Here is a 20,749-nt window from a genome sequence, read left to right on the forward strand (position 1 = left end):
ATCATGGGCCAAGTAGCTGGGACCCACCAGCTTAGGACAAGTTCCCTTTCTGAACCTACCCCCCTGGTTAGAGGGGGAAACACCCCAAATTTTTCAAAAGGGCCCTCCAGCCCATGCTGGATGTGACCTGGGCCGGCGGAGAACTTGACCTGGAGGATGCAGCCTCCTCCTAACAGCGTGGCCACCACCCAGAGTAAGGAGCCAGGGGTTTTGAGATCCTTAGAAAACACCTACCCCAGAGGCAGGAGCAGGGCTGCCCAGCCACCCGTCGGAGATTTAAGGGAGTGAGGCTCTACTTCCCTACCCTGGGTTGCTTTGGGATCGCTCCCAGACTCCTCTCGCTGGAGCTTCTTGCCCCAGGCCGATGCCCCTCAGTCGGATGAAGATCCTCAAGCCTGTCTCGAGAAGTCTGAGCCTTGCATAGGCTCCATCAGCCACCAGTAGCTGTTGAATTGGCAAGGCTCTTACCGGCCCTGTAACCCCAGCTCCGGGAAGCAGGAGGAGTTAGCCACGCTAACAAGTCTGCCCAGGACAGAGCAGTGGTGGGGAAGGAGGGGGCAGGGGCCAGAGAGCAAGCAAGGAGGCCAAGAGAGAATTTCTTACACTACTTGGTCATGTTTTCCATAAAGGAGTATAATTCAGCCACCCTCAAAAGATTAGTCCGACTGCAGGTGAAACAAATTGGATTCAAATCCCTAAAACTAGATTCAAAACCTTAAAGCGCCCCTATGAGGCCAGGGCACCAGAGGGACCCAGGTTGGGGGACCCCCACAAGTGTGCTCCAAGTGCTCCATCTGTGGTGGCTCAGGGTAAAGAAAATGAATGTGTCTGTGTGTGTCCCGCTGGGGCTGGGGGACAACCCAAACCTTCCAGGTGTGGGGGTGGAAGAACACTTGTGGGGGAGCCTTTCTGTCGTCTCCTCTCCCACAGACCTGGAATGCCCCTTCTTCCCTGGGGCCCAAGGGCATGCCCCCCACCCCCACCCCACCCCACCCTGAGTTCTTAGGCCCATGGGCCTCCTGTCCCAGGAAAGAGAATGGCGGTGTCTATGTGTGTGAGGGGACCACACCCCACCAGTTCCCAGCACCAACAGCTCAATGGTCAGGAGCCACATCTGCTGGAAGCGGGTATGTTCCATCCACATCTCCAAACAAAAAAAAGTTGGACTCCCAAATCTTCAGGGATTGGGTCCCTCAATTTTGGCCACTGCCTCCTTCAACCCAGACTACAGAACCAGGGCAAGACAAAAGGAGGGCAGATGAACCCCTCCGGGTTGGCCATTGCCTATGCAGGGCACAGGGGATGAGAGTCCTATTCTCTGCCTCACAGAGTTTTCCACCGTTGGAACCCAGACTCGAGCCCTGCTGAACTGTAGCCCTGAAGGCAAGCTCTAGGCATTTTAGGAAATTGAGTTCCTGGGGTGGAAATCAAAGTTTTTTCGAAGTAAGAGAAACAAAAAGTGAGACAATCTAAGAGTCTGTATGGAGCATCCTGAAAAGAGGCTGTCAGAGCAGAGCCCCCCCCCCCTTTTTCGGTCCTGACAGTCCACCTAAGGACCACAACTGTTAAAGCACAGGCATACTAAGTAACAAGGACACGAGTCATACGCATGCCTTCTGCCCACTCACACACTCCCCCCACTCACGCCGAGCTACAATCGGCTTAAGGACTTGGCGCTCCTTTGCCAGCGTCTGTGTTTCTGTTTGTGCAGGGTTTGAGAACCTACTCCTTGCCCGTGGTGGGGTGGGGGCAGCAAGGGCAGCAGCGAGCCCCCAGTGCCTTCTACAGACACATCCAGGTCAGCAGTAAACTTCCCAAGACTCGGCGCAGACGTAGAACTGTTTGCCAACAGACAATGGATAACTGCAGGATATGGCCGACGAAAAACTTAAATAGGTTTGGGTGAAGCTATCCCCTTCTAGTTCCTTCTCAAAAACTTCCCAGGGAAGCCCAGGACGGACCCTCGCCACCCTGCCCTTTGAGATACGGTCCAAGCAGAATCCCTGTCGTGGAGAGCTAGGGCGCAGGAGGGCGCAGCCATGCGCCCTAGTTCGTAGGTAGACACCGTTATTTTATTTACTTAAAATAAACCTCGAGAACCTAGCTACCGCTCCACTACGGAAATCGCGGGCGGAAGCAAAGCCCCTTGGCAAGCGGAGTGGAGGAACCTTCCCCTCTCCACGGTGCCCAGGGGTGTTCCGCAGAGCCCTACAGCCTGCAGGGCAGGACTCGATAGGCGCCCACCGTGCGCGCGCGATGCCCCGGGAACTGCTCCGACCTCCGTACCTATTCTCCATCGAAGACTCCGTTTGGGAGTGAGGGACAGAGATAGATTCCCTCTGGGAAAATGCCTGAGCGCGCACACCCAAACACACAAACCTGGGGATAAACACGTCCCGAGCTCTCTCGGTGTTGCTAGTTACGGGCATGGGAAAGAAAGTGGGTGGACGAGCAAAGCGCCCAAACCCCCTAGTGTCTCCCCTTCCGATGCCAAGCCATCCCGAGAGTGTGTCCTCGTGTGCGCAAAGGCTGTGCGCAAAGACAAGTTCACAACTTCGTTCCGGCGCTTCTCCCTCCCCAGCATTCCTCGGCTAGCTGGAACATGGCGAGTTGACTTCACTGAGAGCAGGCAAGGCAGTCCCCGGCCGCGCAGGCTGCAGGCGCCGCCGGCAGCAGCGGCTGAGGACGCACCAGGCGCGCACGCCCAGCGCGCGGGGACAGAGCGTGTGGCCTGGGCTTCCGCGCTGCCAGCCCCGGGGGCGGGGGACGCGCTCTCCAACTTCCCGCCAGCTGGGGTGAAGTTGCACAGGCTGTACTTCGAGCTTTCACCGTCACCCCCGGAAGGAGGATGATTTACGGAGACCACCCCAGCCCTCAGGCCTGGCCTGCAGCTCCTTCCCATGGTGTCCCCAGACAGCACTCTCCCAGCGCTCGTAGAAAAGCCTTGGGCTGGAGATGCGAGGTTTTGGTACCCTCAGCTGGCCTCGAGCACGATCAGGGGGCTTTCACTTTCGGTCCCAAAAGCCAAGAGCCAGGCCTTTTAAACGCACTCTGGCCAGTGCCCCTGCCCTGTGACCGCCTCTGCACCGGGGCCAGCGGCCCCTCGCCCCGCCCGGCCCCTCCAGTCCAAGCTACATGCAACGTCCGACCCGACCCGCACCGGCCAAGCCTGCTGGCTGTCTTGTTATCAAATTAAATCCGCGAGAAAGGGGGGTGTCTTACGTTGCATCGGCACACCAAGCATCTCCGGGAGCCCCTTGACAGCCCCCTCCGCGGGGACAGCTGCGCTCTGCATCATCTTGGAGCGAGAGCCAAGGAGTCGCAGTCTACCGAGATCTCCGCTCTCTCGCTTAAGCTGGATTCAGAAATTTGAAAATAATAATAAAAAACCCAACCAGGCCGCCGAAGTCACGGTGGAAGCCAGACCCTCCGCCTCTCCGGGAGGATTCCACAGGCTGGCTGGCCCCCTCCCCCCGCCAGTCCTCAGTCTGTTTCGAATCCCTTTGATCTCGCTCTCCCGGGTAGGTGCACATCCCGGGTTGAGGAGACGCTGTTGCTGCAGCTCTGGCTTTTTTCCCCTCCTCCTTCCCCCGCCCGCTGCTCTCCCCCTCCCCCTCCACCCTTCGCGTGCCGGCCGCCCGGGAGGCCGCGGTCACCCAGGCATTTTGATTCATTCACACTGCAGGAACGGCCGTGACGTCGCTTTCCGCAGGGAGGCCCGCCCTTCAGCCAATCCCCACACCCGGCAGCCGGCCGCGGACACCGGCCTGAGTGGGGGTCCCGGCGCCCCGAGTGCCGAGGGCAGGGCAGGGGGGGCGGGGCCGCATGGAACGGGGCGGGGCCTCGCGGGCCGTTCACCCCCTCCTACCCCCCCGCCCCCCCGCGCCGGGCCGTGCGGGCTTGCTCCCTGGGTATAAATACTGCGGCGGGCTCGGCCGCGGCAGCAGGTGGTCCTGGACGGCTTCGCCCAGGTCCTGCGGGGGTTCCGGACCCGGCCTGCGGCTCGCGTCCCCACTGCCCCTCCATTCGGAGTAAAGGACGGGGGAAGGCGGGGCAGGCCCTCCGAAGGCCCGAGCCGCACGCAGTCTTCAGCTCGCGCGCTCTCGGTCCGGGGTTTCTCTCCTCCCGGGACTCCATCCTCCATCCTCCATCCTCCTCCTCCTCCTCCTCTTCTCTTCTGGCCAATTCCTTTCCCGCCGGCGCTTCCCAGCCCTTGCTCTCCTCCGCGTCTGGGTGAGGTTGGGCCAGGGACAGCCCGTACTTGGCCAGGAAGGCTCGAGTCACGCAGCGGGCAGGGGCGGGCGGGGGATGGCGGCCCGGGGCTGTGCGCGGAGGTGGCCGGGCGCGGACCCCCGGGGCGCATTCCCGCTCGCCGCGGCCTGCCGCCGGGAGTCCGCTCTCCTCCTCGGCCCCGTCGGGTCCCCGCACCTTTCTGGCTGCCAGGCTGCGGGCGCAGCTCTGCCCAGCCTGGCTCGGCTAGGTCTTGTTCTCGGTCCCCAGAGACCTCTCTGCCTTGCCTGCCACAACCGCGGGCGATTTGAACAGTTCCCGACCTCGTGCGCGCTGGGCGGCGACGCGCACACGGACACCCGGGCTAACCAGCGAAGGGGCATGTGTACCTTATTGTATTTACAAGGCACACATGCATACTTAAAATTCTCAAAGCAGGTTCCTGGAGGAAATAAAACAGAAGGCCCACCATCGGGGCAGGTGGCCGCTGAGGTTCTTTAATGCCTCACCAGGTGCTCGACGCCACTTGGCTGCAGGCGCGGGAAGCCCACCTCCTTTGCCATGGGACTGGAGGCTCTAGGGATCCACCTCCGCGACACCCCCATAGTGAATTTCGTTCCAGGGATATAGACAAATGTGCCGTCTCAGTCTAGTCAAGTCCCGCGAGGGTGGGAAAGGGGACCGGGTGACCTCTCCAAACCTTCAGAGCGTCCCCTGCTTTTTCTCCTGTAGTTGCTCCTAAATAGGGGACACCAGGGTTGGTGAGGGGCGAACAAGAAGGTGGGGGAGGAGGGCATGGCCAACTGCGTTTAGAATTTGTCTTCAATGAAATCACAATGACTTTCATGTGTCCTGGTACTGGGTTGGCATCATCTCTTGCCCTGTTGACCTGCGAGGTGACTCCTCTTGCACACTGGAGTTAATGTGCATGAAAAAAGCAACAAACAAACAAACAAACAAACAAACCAAAAACCCGGTGACATTTTAAGTGTTTACCAAAAAAATTTTTTTTCCCAAAAATGTAACCAGTAAACAAACATGAGAAAATGCCAGCCTCGTTAGTAATCAGACAAGCAAATCAAAATATCATAGTACATACTTCAGTTTTGTGTGTTAAGTGACCCTCCGGGGTAGGAGGAATCCTAGAATTTGGTACTGGTGAAAGGGCTTTGAAACTGGTATTCTCACAAATACTGCTGGTGTGCTAATAAACTCTTAAATCCGTTAGGAAAGCAATTTGGCAATAGCATCAAAGCCCCTAATTTATTCATACCCTGTATCTAGCTCAGACACTCCCACTTTTGAGTGTTTTTTCCACAGAAATAATCTAAAATGTGAAGGGGAAAGTTTCATACATGAATATGCTTATTACAGTATACTGGTTTGGAGGGGAAAAAAACCCTCTGCTATCCAACAAAAGAAACATGGAAGTAGATTAAATCTGCTTGGTAATATTATACAATTATTGAAACTAATTATGAAATCTAGTAACATGGGAATGCTTGTGAAATACTAAAATTTTAAAAAGCATGGTGCAATATTATATTAGAAGTCTTCCAAAATATTAGTCAAGATAAAAGTGGTGGTAATACACATTGTTGGCTAGAGGGTAGGGAAATGAAAAAACAGTATGCTGGTGGGGATGCATTGATGAACAATGTCTTCTGAGGGCACTTTGGCAATATATTTTATACCCCAAAAATGTGATGGACTTGACCCAATCCATATAGAAATTTAGCCACAGAAAATAATTAAGAATGTTTGTAAAGAGGTAAGTACAAGGATGTTTATAATATTTTGAAAAGAAAGTAAACTATATATCCAACAATAGGGGATTATTAGAGTAAATAAAATGGAATGTTATATTGTTGTTAGAAAATACAACAGAAAATATTTAATAATGTGGAAAAGTGAGATTTGTTAGAAAAGAGTAAATATGAAGCAGTCTGAACTGCAGCAGAATTTTTTTAGCAGCATAGACAGAAAGTTTATGTTAAAATATAAAAGTGCTAATCTATATGGTGGATATTTATATTTTCTTAGTTTTTCTAATTTCCTCAATTATTTTATAAAGTAGAAAAAGCTAATAAAATTGTTTTCAAAAACATTGAGAAAACACTGGAAGGAAATATGTCAAAATGCTGTTCAATAATATATTGGGAGAAAAGTATGTTAGGGAGATGTATTATGGAGTTTTTTTTCTCTTTTCCGGATTTTCTGTAAAGTGTTTATATTTTTTCAGTAATATTAGTAAAATAAAATATTTATATTATAATATTCATATTATATACTTATATTGAATTTGTTATATTTAATATATAACATAATATTTATATACAGTATTTAATAGTACATAAATATATAATATACCTTATATTATATATTTGTATTACATTTAATCATATTTAGTTTATATGTTTAGATTATATTTATATATAATTTATATATTTATAAATATAATTAAATAAATTATACTTATATTTATATTAAATATTTATATTGTATTTATATTTAAATATTAATATAAATTTGTTTGGATTTATATAGAGAGCATTTGTGGTAGTTACTTTCATAATTAAAAATTATATTTAAAAAATGCAAATAAAATAAAATAAAATAAAATGCTTTCTGCAGCTCCTGCTGCCCTGGTATGAGCCTGCCCAGGTCCTGCCCTCTTTTCACTGCATGTCACTAGCCTGTCACTGGGTGAGGGGCAGCATTACTGTGGTGGGGACTCTCCTGTGCCCAGTGCTGATTCAGCGGATGCCATTCTCACCTTTATCCAGTGGCAGAAGAGCCCCCAGAGGTCCAGCTGGCTCTCAATTCTTTAACTTGTCGGCAGCAGCTCCCCTGCACCCAAAGCCTCCCCACTCACACAAACAACACAGCACAGCCAATAAGTACCCTATCCACATTCAGAGACTTCTAGAAGTATGAGCTGGGTCCCATTCTCAACATATTCCATTAACACCATACATCTGACAAGGCATTTCCCTTTCTTCCTAGGGGCTCAGCTTTCCCATCTGTAAATGATGAAACCCCAATGAAAAGTTTTCCTTGAATAGAATTCTTAGTGCCTACTGCTGCTGATAGCAATAACAACAATATACTAGCACACAGTGGTAATAATAACAGCCAGCATTTATTGACAGCTTGAAACTGTGCCAGGCGCTCAGGTAAGTGCTTCTACCTGCATAATTCCATCTATTTCTCATTCCAATTCAATAAATGGTATTATTATACCTATTTGGAGGATGAAAAAGCTGAGGCTAACAGGGGCTAAGGTCGCCTCTCCCCCTAGAGAATGGGGGGAGTGGCTGAATCTCATGGGAAGACTTTGGAGGGTCTGTGTGGACCTAAACTCTGAGCTGACTTAGCAAGGGTGTTCTCAGTGAAGGCCCTCCCACTCCCCGGGGCTGGCTGGTGACCCCCCAGGAGCAATAGTCCTTAGGGCAGATCTCAGACCTGTGGCTTTCAGCTACAACTTAGCTGGAGGGTAGTGGGGGCGGGGGTGGGTAGTACCAGAAGATGGGCCAGTGGTGATGTGACTTTGCCCAGGTCTAAGTTCTGTCAGGGCCGTCAGTCAATAACTAAACCCAACATGTCAGTGGATCCAGTTCTGAGGAAACAATCTTCAGAAATCAAATTTAGGAAAATGATCATAGCTTGCATTTGTCTAGCACTTGACAATTTACAAAGTTCCTCTACATATTTTATCTCATTTGATCTTCATAATCATGCTGGGCTTGGGTATGATTATCAGGACACAGAGAGGTTAAGTGGTTTGCCTAAGGTCACACTGCTAATAAGTTGCAGACCCAACTGGAGATTAAATCCAGCCTTTGACTCCCGCTCCTGCGCTCTTTCCACTCTGCACACAGGCTCCTGAATCTTCTAACCCTCCTGTTTTAGGAGCTTCACAGAGTGGGCAAGTTCACCCTCAGATGCCAGGAGTTCTGAACCGCAGCCCCTTTCTCCACTCACCACCCCTGCTCCCCATCACCCCTTCGCCAGTCACCTCCTCCTTGTCCTCCAGGCTCTTAAACCCTCTTTCATCATTTGCATTTTGAAACTGTTTCCTTAATTATTCCCCTGCTGTTGGAAACCTGCTCTCCCCCTTCTCCGTGGCATCCTTTGATTTATCTCTGTCTGGATAACAGCTCCCCGATTCTCCTTGGGGAATTCAATTTTCATTCATTTTTCTGCTGGGCTAGATTGATATAGACCCTCTGCCCTGGTCCATATTACTCATCCCAACAGAGAGAACCAGGGAGACCAACCCTCAGCCCAGCCCCTGGGGAGCCACTGTCTTGTTCAGGGAGCCACAAGGAGTTCTCCAATAAAAGGACAGGGGCCTTTGCTCTTCCCCATCTGTCCACCCAGTCCTTCCAGTCATTTGTCAAGGACCTCTTTCGTGAGCCCACCACTTTGTCATTTGTCTCCCTCTCTTCCCAGAACCTTCCAGGGATCTCCCCCCCCACCCCCAGGATGCTGATCAGAAGACAGTGGCTGCTCAGTTTAAACCTGCCCTGTGTCCTTGACACAGGCATTGAAGGGACATGGAAAAGAGATGGTCCTGCACTTGGGCATCTAGCTCTCAAGATCAGATTCCGAGGCAGTGCGTGGCCGGGAAACAGACTAGGTAAAGAGCACTGGGATCCTTAGAGGAAGAAGGACGGAGACAATAGTTTAAACCGCCAGCACAGCTCTGTGTGTTAACTCATTAAATCCTCACAAACCCTTTGAGGCGATTATTACTATTATCCCCATGTTATAGATGAGGAAACTGAGGCATGAAGAGGTCAAGTGATATACCCAAGGTTGCACAGATAGTAGGCAGTGGAATCAGGATATGGTCACAGGTGGTGGTCTGGCTCTATGTTTTCTAGCACCACCAGCATCATCATGTAACTCTTACTTGGAAGTCCCTGGGCAAAGCCAGTGGTGGATCCACACAGAGCCATTCCCTGGCAAGGCCAAGTCCTCTGGGATCCATCTGTGCAGCCACCATACCCCATGGCCTGTGTGCACGAGGAACTGGGGAATGGATTGGGGAATTTGGTCTCTTTCTAATTTCAGGGCTTATTCTCTTTATTTCCCACCAAAAATCTAGAGTATCTTAGATCATTCCTTAATTCTTGCATTCACTGAGCATGTGCTGTGTACCACCTCCTCACTAGACCCTGGAAGACAAGGACCTGCAGTGCCAAGTGCAGACAGTCCATAGCTTACTTTGCTCCAGTATTCCGGCCATTCCTGTGAGACAGTGTCAGCAAACTTCCTTTTGTTGAGAGGTAGTTGCAGACTAGCTGGGCAAACCTTCGGGTTCTGGCTCACGATGTCTGCATTTAAGTTGCACTTGGATACAGCCTAAGTGGGGCAACTTTTGGCAGGTTCCTCCCCACAGGCTTCATGGGCGTAACGATGCTACCTTCCTCGGTCACCTGAAGCACCTAGGAAGCATTGCCCTAGAAAGGTTGGCCAGCATCATTATAGTATCTCTTCTGTAATATTTTGCCTCTTTCCCCCTTTTTTTCTTGCTTTATATTTATGGGAGAAACCAGGGGGCGAGAAACTTTCTTGGATGTTTTCAAGCAATGACTAGAACATGGGGGAGCTCTTCTTTCCTAAAAATGTTAGTTGGGGAAGAAAGACCTGTGGTGGTGGTGGAGGGACATTCTTTGCCCCCACTTCAGGAGTAGAGGAGAACTGCTCTTACAATATGGTCACAAGCTGAGTGCCAGGTGCCAAAACTGCCCCTTGGGTGATATTTTAGCTCCCTTATGAAAATCTTCCTATCTAGTTATTTCCTCCTAGACTAGTTATTTAAATGTGCCAGTCCGTTGGGCATCCGACTCCAGCTCAGATCATGATCTCACAGTTCGTGGGTTCGAGCCCCGCATCAGGCTCTGTGCTGACAGCTCAGAGCCTGGAGCCTACTTCAGATTCTGTGTGTGTCTCTCTCTGCCCCTCCCCTGCTCATACTCTGTCTCTCTAAAATAAGTCAACATTAAAAAAAATTTTTTTAAATGTGTCAGCTTCATTTTCCTCATTTATAAAATGGGGGATAAAACCTGCCTACATTGTAGGATCTTGTTGGATTAGAAAGAATGCATATAAACCCCAGAGCCCAGTCCTCAACACACAGACATGGTTAATAATGGTGACCCCCAGTATGAATCAGGTGGCTCTGCTCCTTCTGACAGCTTCTCCATGGCACTCAAGATCTTTTCAGAAGCCAGTCTGCAAGTGCAACCTGAAATTATGCTCTTTGGTTTTTTTGTTTGCTTTTATTTATTTATTTATTTTTTTAAACGTTTTATTTATTTTTGATACAGAGAGAGTCAGAGCATGAGAGGGAGAGGGGCAGAGAGAGAGGGACACAGAATCTGAAGCAGGCTCCAGGCTCTGAGCTAGCTGTCTGCACAGAGCCTGACGCGGGGCTCGAACCCACAACGTGAGATCTGACCTGAGCTGAAGTGGGAGGCTTAACCCACTGAGCCACCCAGACGCCCTGTTTGCTTTTAAAGTTGACTTACTATCTAGGTTTGTTTTAAAAACCTGGACTCCAGGGGCGCCTGTGTGGCTCAGTCGGTTAAGCATCCAACTTCGGCTCAGGTCATGATCTCACAGTTCATGGGTTTGAGCCCCACATCGGGTTCTGTGCTGACAGCTCAGAGCCTGGAGCCTGTTTCAGATTCTGTGTCTCCCTTTCTCTCTGCTCCTCCCCCACTCGTGCTCTGTCTCTGTCTCAAAAATAAATAAACTATATAAAAAAATAAAAAAATAAAAAACCCTGGACTCCAGAGGCTGCACAAGTGACATCCTTTCTCCCTATTTTCTCTCTTCAGACCCCAGGGCTCAGAGGCGTCCCAAACCCAAGAATGATTCTAGTAACTGACATTATCATGGTGCTTTAAAGATCGCTAAGGGCCGTCGCGTACCTTTCTCACTCAAGCTTCGTAAGACAGTTAGGGCCCATCGTATCAGGATCGTTTTGCAGACGAGGACCCGGAAGCACAGAAAGGGAGAGCTGTCTGCACTGCTGTATTAGGACTTAGGCCCACACAACCCGGTTCTTGGCTTCTGAAGAGGAGGCTGTGAATGGGGAGGAGGAGAGGGGTGGGAAGTCTGGCCTGGCTGTATTTGAAAATAGCTGCAGGTGTCAAGGCTAATCTATAAAATAACCCCGTCATCATCTTGGCAAAAGACTTTTACTGGATGAGCTTAACTCAGCGATTTCCTCTCAGGAACTGACTTACAACCAAAAAATGTAGATGTGTTAGATGTGGGCAGAGGTGACAGGGGACAGGCCCGGGAGGTTCGTGGGGAGAAATGGTGGGGCAAGGTCAGACTCCTGACCCTGGAACTAGGCAGACTTCATTGTTGATGGCTGCTGGAGTGTTGTTCGCTCTGAGCCTTGGTTTACTGATTTGTATCATGGGAGAGTAAGTACCTGCCTGATAATATTGTCACAGGGAGCTGCAGCTGTTAGCACAGGGCCTGGCATATAGAGGGTCCCCACGGATGCAGCTACCTTTAGTCTGAAAGGAAAAAGACTTGGCACTTTTAATATCTCTCACTGGCTGGCCTCCCCTGCTCATAGCCCTGGCTTCCTGGGAAGGGGCTTGCCCTCGGTCACCGAAGTTCTCTGCTTAAAAACACAGGCTCCCAGGGAAGGGATTAGGACACTGTAACTATAGCTACTTTTGATGGTGAAGGAAGAAACACTAAGAGCTTTGAGGGACAAAGGATTTCTTCAAGACCTCACCCGAGGAAGCTTTCCGTAGAAAACACAAATCCTGGCTCTACTCTACATCCGAGTTTTATGGCTATGAGAAGTAAAACCTCTGGACCTCTGTTTTCCTGTGTTAATTGGGGATGGTAATACTCAGATCGTTCTCCTAAGAAGGGGTTGTTGGGAGATTGTGTGAGATCCAATATGAAAAAAGTTCCTAAGGCAAAATGCTCCCTATTCCCCAGCTCTTGCACACCGCGGTCCTCAGATTTACTACGCACATAAATCACTGGGCGTTTTGTGGAAACACAGACTCTGATTCAGCAGGTCTGGGACCTGAGGTTCTGCATTTCTAACAAGTTGCTGGATGCCGCCACTGCTGCTGGCCGTGGTGTCGGGGGGTGGGGTGGGGTGGGAATGCTCTAGGATTCCACTGTCCAGTGCAGTGGCTGCTAGTCACATATGACTACTGAGTCCCGAAATGTGGCTGGTTAGAATGAGATGTGCTATAAAGGTAAATTACATAATGGATTTTGAAGACTTAATTCAAAGAAAGGAATGTAAAACATCTCATTAAGATTTTTAAATTTTTATTACATGTTGAAATGATACTATTTTGGAGATGGTGGCTTAAACAAAATCTATTATTAATTTCACCTCTTTCTTTTATTGGCATGGCGACCAGAAAGTGTAAACTTACGCAAGTGGCCGGCATTATATTCCTATTGGACAGTCCCGTTCTGGGGTGTTTCGACTTTGGTGCGCGGCACGTACGGGCATGCACGCACGCGTGCACACGCGCACAGCAGTACATTTGCCTTTTAGCACCTCGCACGGTTTCTGGCACCGAGTAAGGGACTCCTAAGCCTTTGCTGGGTGAATACACTGGGAAGATGCCCACAAATGTAGCCCCACAAAGGACAGGCCCCACTCACTGATGCAGGGACCTCAGCTGTGCTAGAGAGAAGGCGGGGGCTGAGCAGGTGGCTGTGCCTGAAGAATGACCTTCTCCCCCTTGCAGTTGACCCTGACCTGCCACCCATCCATTCTCCATCATCCTCAGCCCCACCCTCTGCTCTTTTCAAGGCTCTGATGGCAAAGAAAAAAGGAATTCTGGCCCTCCCTCCCCAGAGCTTGCCAGATAGAGGGTAGTCTTGGGACTGCCTGGAGCCCAAGGGCCACTCTGTGCCACAGAGGCTTCCTGCCATCCTTGAAAGCCACCTCAGCTAACTTAAGGGTCCTCTTCCCTTTCTTCTGTTCCCCTCCCCCAAGGTTCTCTTTGTGGTCTTTGCCCATCCCTGCTTGGAGCGGGAGGCAGGGGGCGGGGGGAAGCCCATGACCACAGGCACAGACCAAGCATGAACTTGCACAGACCTCCCTGAGCCCCTGTCACAGCCAGAGGGGTTCTCAGAGAAAGGGATGGAAAACAGCTTCTGAAGATGCTCCCCCGCGTCCACCCTGAAATTGGCAGGGAAGACAAAAGGACAGCTCAGAGTCCAGATTCCCACATCTTCCATGCTCTCAATGACCAGCATCAGGTTTCAGGACACCACAGACTGCAAGCTGGGGTGTCCAGCCCCAGGAAAGGCTCTCTGAGCCAGCAGTGACCTTCGGGTGCTCAGGAGCTGGGCTCTGTCCCAGTTGCAGGGTTCTGAGCTGATTTTTGCCCCCTCCACCAAATCCTGAGTGTGTGTACTCATGGCCCACACCTCCCTCTTTCAATATCTCCCACACCCCCATCCTGACGATTTCCCCACTGAGTCTCTGACACTAAGCAGGACAAAGAATTCTCGAAGCTTATGAACTTACCAGAAGTCACGGTGAAGAATCTGCATTCATGGTGAGGACTTGTAGGCTGGGAGTCGCTGTTGTCGCTGGACGTGGGCTGCTCTAGAGGAAAGTCAGAGAGTATTTGAGAGGGGAGCAGCAACCGTGTCCGGGATGGAGCTGGGGAAGGGGCTTGGAAGGTGGGGCAGGGGCACCTCCCAAGGAGGAGGCCAAGTGGAGGGATTTGGACAGAGCCCGGAGGAGGCCCCTCTCCTCTTTTCTCCGAGAGAACCCGCTCTGCTCCCCCCAGGAAGCTGGGGAACTAAGGGTCTGTCTGGGGGAGGGCAGCAGAGGGGCTGGAGACCGCCTCAGAGAAAATTAAATTGCACTTGAGGGCAAATTCTATTAGGGAATAGAGCCTGTCTCTCAACAGCCTGCGTCCATTTAGGTGATTAGCTCAGCCCAGCACCTCCACCCCAGAGCCTGGTGAGCTCTGTCCCTCTGCTGGGGGCGGGGGGCAGGTTTGTGGTCTCTGGGGACCCAGCTGCCCCTGCTCCCCTCTCCTGTCCCCCAGCCAACCGTGGGAGGACCTTCTCTCACCACTGACGGCCCCCAAGCTCTTTGAAAGTGGCCAGGAAGGAATAAGCACCCCAGGGTCTGCCTGAAACATCCTAGGCGGAGGGAGCATCCTGGAGCATTCACGGAAGCAAGGACAGGCGACACCAGAGAGAACAGAGACAGCACTTCCCCGGAGGAGTGAGAGATCACTGGGCCCTGGGAAGGTCAGCTGGCTGGAAAGCAGGAAAGATCTAGTAGAGTGGGGAGGGGAGAAGAGAGGAGGTGGCCGGGTGACAGAACAGACAAGAATAAAAGCCCTTGCTTTTATTGGGCAAGAGGTTTGAATCAGCAGAATTTGGAAGTAGATACAGAGAATACAAGTGGCTGACATTTGAGGAACATCAAATATAATAATAGATTAATATAATGGAATGGTAAATAGTGTAATAAATTCATCTGTAAAGTGGGCATAATAGTAACAACATGTACCTTATGAAGCTGTTGTGCATATTCTAGGAGTTCAACAAATGTTGAGGCTTATTATTAGCTATTGGTTCTGTGTCCATACACTTCATGCCATATCCAAGCTTTGGCAGGAGGGTCTAGATCTGAGGTGCGGGGAAGACCAGCTTACCAGCCGCCTATTTCCTACTAGCAGTACCTCAGATCCCTGATTTACAGGCCAGTCTCCGCTGGCTGGACACTCCCCGCAAGTCGTGCTGGCTACCTGCCCACGAAGATGGTCCCGCCCTCTCATTCATATTGACCAGTACAAGGGTCTGCTTGATGTCCGTTGGTTTCTGGCTATAAAATTATTCCATTTGCTTAACAAAACTTTATTAAGAATCTAAAATGTATTCTTTTTTAAAAATTTTAAAAATTTTATTTATTTATTTTAATGTTTTGTTTATTTTTGAGACAGAGAGAGACAGAACATGAGTTGGGGAGGGTCAGAGACACAGAATCTGAAGCAGGCTCAGAGCCTAAGTCAGGGCTCCAACCCACGACTGTGAGATCATGACCTGAGCCGAAGTTGGACACTTAACCAACTGAGCCACCCAAGCGCCCCTAAAGATTTTTTTTAATGTTTATATATTTTTGAGAGAGAGAGAGGAGGGTCAGAGAGAGAGGGAGCAGAGAATCCAAAGCAGGCTCCACGCTGTCAATGCAGAGTCCTATGAGGGGCTCAAGCCCATGAACCACGAGATCATGACTTGGGCTGAAGTCGGACTGAGCCACCCTGTATCCTGCCGAGAGCAGTGCACAGCCTCCAGAACAAGAGAAACCTAAGTACATGTACCAACTTAAAATGGGTTCTGAAAACACGTAATGGTGCATCAAGCGTGGTCTCTGACCTGTGGTATGTATTGTTCTCCTCTTTCGCGCTCTTCTAAGGCCCACCCAGGTGTCCTGGGACACAGAATTCCAGCCGCAAGTGAGCTTAACCTCTAAACCAAGGATTAAACGGTGTATTTATATTGCTGGGGTGGTTGTGCCAGACCGAATAGCAAGGGATTTGTGTTCTGTGGGGGAGGGCAGTGGAGAGGGGGTTCAGAAGGAGGGAAAGAGAAGGTGTGTGGTGTGCAGGGGCAGGAGTGGTCCCAGACTTGAGGCTGCAGGCAGGTTCATCGTATTGTTGGCTGTGGCCGGAAGAGAGAGGCCCCGGCGCCTTCTGCCATGCCCGCCAGCCTGTCAGGGGGCCGCTCCTGCCCAGAGATGGACTCCGTGAGCCTCTGCCCGAACTCTGTTTTCTGCCCAATTGTCAGGGTGAGAGTTTAGTATCTGAAGGCACTTGGTGAGGCCTGGGAACTGGCGGGTGTTGCAGACAGCCTGGAGGCTGCTTGTCCCCCAGGGTCTGGGCTTCCCAGCCTCACGCACCCCAGATGGCGTTGACAAGGCTCCTGATCTCTAAAAATACCCTCGACCCATTCATCCCCTCTACTAACAAGGGGCAGGCCCTCCTTGGGATTCCAGCAGCCTTTATGACAAGAACATCCCTGATAACACATTCCGGTCCTTGGCCAGACGGCACCCCCACCTTGTTCCGGGCACGCAGTTAGAGAACCCCTCGGGTGACTCCGAGAAGGCATTCAAGGGCAGTGGTTCTCATGAGCTTCACTCTCCAAAGGCCATCTTACTACAAGAGGCCTCAGCACGGGAGACCTTGGGGGAAGTCATTTAACTACGGGAAAACGGGGCGACACCTCCCTCCCAGGGTGACACACGGAGCAGCAATGTTCAGTGCTGGACTCTTCAGAGTGCTTCGCAGATGGTGATAAATGTCTGCCCCTGGCTTTACACCTCCCTGCTGGCAATAAAGAAATGGTCTCACTCGCCATTACGTTTCCAGCTCCAGGTACAGGACCCAGCATATTACGGCATCTTTGTAAATACCTGTTACGTGAACCGATGCGGGAGGGAGGGGGGTTAGGAGCAAGCCACTGACCAAGAGGAGCCTGAGCACACGCTCCCTGGGGCAGTGGGGAGGCTCTCGGCAGCTGCTCCCACCAGGATGGTGGCCGTGTCAGGCCTGGTTAGGCTGTCGGAGCTGTTGCTGGTGCGGCCACTGGCTGGAGCTCACGGTTACAGCTGTCAGGGCCCTGCTTCCCCCTCACCACTAATGGGCCCTGGCTTGTTATGGACTCCCCGCTCTCCCTCAGCGCGCTGCAGACTTTATTACACGGGCCCCGGGTCCCTGTGATGAGCTAAAGAAGAAGAGGAAAGCCTGAGACGGTGACCCCGACACGGAAGCACTGGAAAAGCCACACCAGCCTCCTGCGTCAGCCGCTGTCACTGGAGTGACGCTCAGCTGGCCTCGCCAGGCCCAGGATGCAAGCTGCCCCTCTCCTCCCTTCCAAGTGCTGGGCCCCCCTCAATCCCGCCTCCTGCCTGGATCCCATGCACCTCCAGCATCACAGAGCCGGGTCCTCTCTCTGGAAACATCTGAGAGGACTTCTAGCCCTGCCCTTGCCCCTGCAGAATTGTGTCTGTGCACCGCTGCATGGCAGGCACACAGCCTCTGTGTGAACACGGCCGGGGGCACCAGCTCCCTCTTTTCAGGGGCAGTCAGGGCCATTTCCAGGCAGTTCCGCCCAGGACTATTACCATTCCCACAAAGTCTGCTTTTGAGTAAATTCGGCTGAAAGTGTGATTTTGCTGGTGTGTGTCTGTGTGTGTGTTATGTATGCATTATAGTTAGCTCTTATTTCAAAATTACTTTACCACCTGGAGTTACTTGCTTTCCCACCATTTTCTTAAACCTGCAATGATCAGAGTAAGAGGTGATCTCTACAGTCAGACCTTGGCCTTTTCTTTTTAAAAAATTTTGAAAATGTTTTATTTATTTTTGAGAGAGAGAGAGAGAGACCGCATGAGCAGGGGAGGGTCAGAGAGAGAGACACACAGAATCTGAAGCAGGCCCCAGGCTCTGAGCTAGCTGTCGGCACAGAGCCTGACGTGGGGCTTGAACCCATGAACTGCGAGATCATAACCTGAGCTGAAGCCAGATGCTCAACAGACTGAGCCACCCAGGTGCCCCTTGGCCTTTTCAAAGTGGCCCACTGATGTTTTACTGAATGTGAGACGGTTGACTCTTTCCTGCAAACACAAAATGAATTGCTCTCCAAGATTTGGTTACAACTAGCGTGATCACACCCTTGAAACATATTCACACAATGCCACATTCTTGTGCATGGAATACTTTTGTTGTTTACACTAGTCACACAGGTGACCTGTAATGAACCACGTCCCTAGTACTTGTAACCTTGTGGAGATCCCCCCCTTGAATCTGGGCTGGGTCCGTGACTTGCTTCAAGCGCTAGAATGCAGCAGAGGTGACACTGTGCCAGTTCTGTCACTGAGCCTTAAGAGGACATGGCCTTTGGCGGGCGGCGTGGGGGGCTGCTCCCCCATCCATGTAAGGTGTTCAACTACTGAGCTGAAGGGATCACATGCCTGAAAGCTCACCAAAAAGGGTCTACCAACGTACAAATCTTGTGGTGCTGCTGAGAACCTGAATTAAAAAAACACATTTTGGGGCACCTGGGTGGCTCAGTCAATTAAGCATCTGACTCGTAGCTCAGGTCATGATCATGTTCATGGGTTTGAGCCTTGAGTTGGACTCTGCACTAACAGCATGGTGTTGCTTGGGATTTTCTCCCTCCCTCCCTCTCTCTCTCTCTCTCTCTCTGCCTTTCTCAAATAAATAAGTAACCATTAAAAAAATTAATACAGGGGCACCTGGGTGGCTCAGGTTATGATCTCACAGTTCGTGGGTTCGCGCTCAGGTCATGATCTCACAGTTCGTGGGTTCGAGCCCCGCATTGGGCTCTGTGCTGACAGCTCAGAGCCTGGAGCCTGCTTCCGATTGTGTGTGTCCCTCTCTCTCTGTCTCTGCCCTGCTCATGATCTGTCTCTGCTCTCAAAAATAAAAATATTAAAAAAACTTAAAAAAATAAAAATAAAAATAAAAATAAATACATACATAACATACGTTTTAGTATCTCTTCTCTGCCTGGGTAGCTGAGTGCACCCGGGGCAGAGAGCTGAGTCATCGTGGGATGAGAAGAGTGGTAGCTAAAGTCAGCAACGGTGACAAGCAGAGACACAGGGACGGAGGGAGTGCAGACCCCGCATTCCCAGAGCTCCCAGTCTGATAGGAGAGGCCAGCAGTCAGCACACACCGTCAGATTGCTGAACGGGCTGGAGGAAGAAGGTGGTGCTTACCGAGGCCCACGCAGGGGAGGAAGAGCTTGACTATAGGGTGTGGCCCAAGGAGGGTCAGGGAAGGCTTCTAGAGGAGGTGACATTTGAACCCAGGCAGGCATTTGTTGGGGAAAGATTTCAGGTGGGCAGAAGAGCACACAATATAGGCCTGTGGATTGAGAGCTTGAGACCTGGGGGACTCACAAGGTCTCCTGTCCGGCCAGGGCGGGACACCTTGGAGATGACCAGAGACACAGCTGGAGAGGCGGGCAGGCACAGCTAGACAACCACACTGAGGTCTTACATGTTATTGGCCTGGGAGAACGTGGACCTCAGGCCTGGGCTTCTCACACCAGGGACATCTTGCTAAAAAAATACCCGGGACTGTGGCTCTCCTGCTGAAGCATCCCACCGTCCCCTGAAGCCTGCAGCTTCCAGTCCAGACATCCAGGCTGTTCCTTCAGTCCCCCGCTTAGGTCACATCCCAACCACTCCTCCTTGGTACTTTTCCCCTGTCTTCTTCCCCTGCCCCTTTCCCTGTGTGAATTTCCCAGGGAGCCCTGCTCCTCTCTCCTGAAGAGGAGGTGAGTTCTGGGGCTCCATCCACTGCACCCCAGCCTTCTGTGGGGGCATCTACAGGCTGACTCATCATGGAACCCTTGACTGGTGGGTCTCCCTTTCCGGAGGGCAGGGCACCTGAATAAATATTTGCTATGAGGTTACTGCCCTTCAGGAGAAGCCCACTCAAAGCTTCCTTCTGGAAAGGGGACAGAGTGTCAGGAGCAGCACTTCTGGAGGAGACTATTCCACGGTCTGAAGCATCTGTGACTGTGGCCTGTGGTATCAAGTCCCCCCACCCCCAAAGGGCACGCACATATCGTGGATTCAGGCTCTCTGTCAAAAAACAGGACAGTGGAGACAGGGAGTGTTGCTCGGGCCACAGGCTGGACATGGAAAGGAATTCTCCCGTGAAGAAACAGAATTCGCCCTCCCCCTCTTCCCCAGGCCTGGAGGTGACAGATTCCTGGAGGCCGGTAATCCACCGTGAAGGCTGCATTTTCACACTTGCCGCTCTGGAATAGGCCTGCGGGGAATTGCTCCTGCAGAGTGAAAATTGGAGCTCGTCAGGGTAATTTGTTCGTTTTACCACACACAGTTCAGGGCTGGTGCTCCCTGTCTGGCCTGTGGCTGGCCGTGAATGAACCCGGTCTCGGGGAGCCCCCTCACCCGCGGCTGGGAGAGGGCCCGGCCAGCTCACCGGTCATTCGCCTGCCCCCTCCCTGATCTGAGCGCAGAGACTGTCCGGCCAGAGCCAGCTGTCCCCTACGGGGTTGTCATGGGCAGGTCACATGGGCAGGTCTACACTTGGTGGCGATGAGGGCCATTTGAGAGGCTGCAGATACCTTTTCCCAGCTGCCAGTGGTCTGCTCACTTGCCTGTGGGGTCCTCCGTCTCACAGAGCCTCTTCATTGTGATCTAAGAAATCTGTCTCCACATCACTTTGTGGTCTGTGCTTTTTGGATTCTTAAGAAGTGCTTCTCTAGCCCTATGTCACAATGATATGATCCCATATTTTCTATTAGCTTTCTAATTTTTAATGGATCATGTTTAGGTTTTAAATCCATCTAAAAAATAAAATATGCAACTAACTTGGATTTAAATACAAAAAAATAAATCCATCTGGAGTTCATCTTTGGTACAAGACAGAGGTCCAGTTTTCTCTTCGTACTGAGAGAACTGAGTGAGTCAGTT

At 51.1% G+C, this 20,749-nt stretch overlaps 1 protein-coding gene and 1 long non-coding RNA gene across 2 annotated transcripts in view; both read right to left on the minus strand.

Annotated features, from left to right (window-relative positions):
* LHX4 (LIM homeobox 4) overlaps nt 1-3,298 on the minus strand; it is a 41,356-nt gene extending 38,058 nt beyond the window's left edge. Inside the window, exon 1 of the mRNA XM_029933107.1 lies at nt 3,223-3,298. Within this exon, the coding sequence (XP_029788967.1) occupies nt 3,223-3,298 (76 nt within the window). The remainder of the gene's footprint in view (nt 1-3,222) is intronic.
* Nucleotides 3,299-19,923: 16,625 nt separating this feature from the next.
* Nucleotides 19,924-20,409, minus strand: LOC115286696. Its single transcript, XR_003906218.1, has 2 exons — nt 20,256-20,409; nt 19,924-20,097 (listed from the first exon to the last, which is right to left on the minus strand). It is a non-coding gene; the product is annotated as an uncharacterized LOC115286696 (long non-coding RNA).
* Nucleotides 20,410-20,749: the final 340 nt, after the last annotated feature.

The sequence above is a fragment of the Suricata suricatta genome, chromosome 3 (genome assembly GCF_006229205.1).
Source record: "Suricata suricatta isolate VVHF042 chromosome 3, meerkat_22Aug2017_6uvM2_HiC, whole genome shotgun sequence".
Classification (NCBI taxonomy): Eukaryota; Metazoa; Chordata; class Mammalia; order Carnivora; family Herpestidae; genus Suricata; species Suricata suricatta.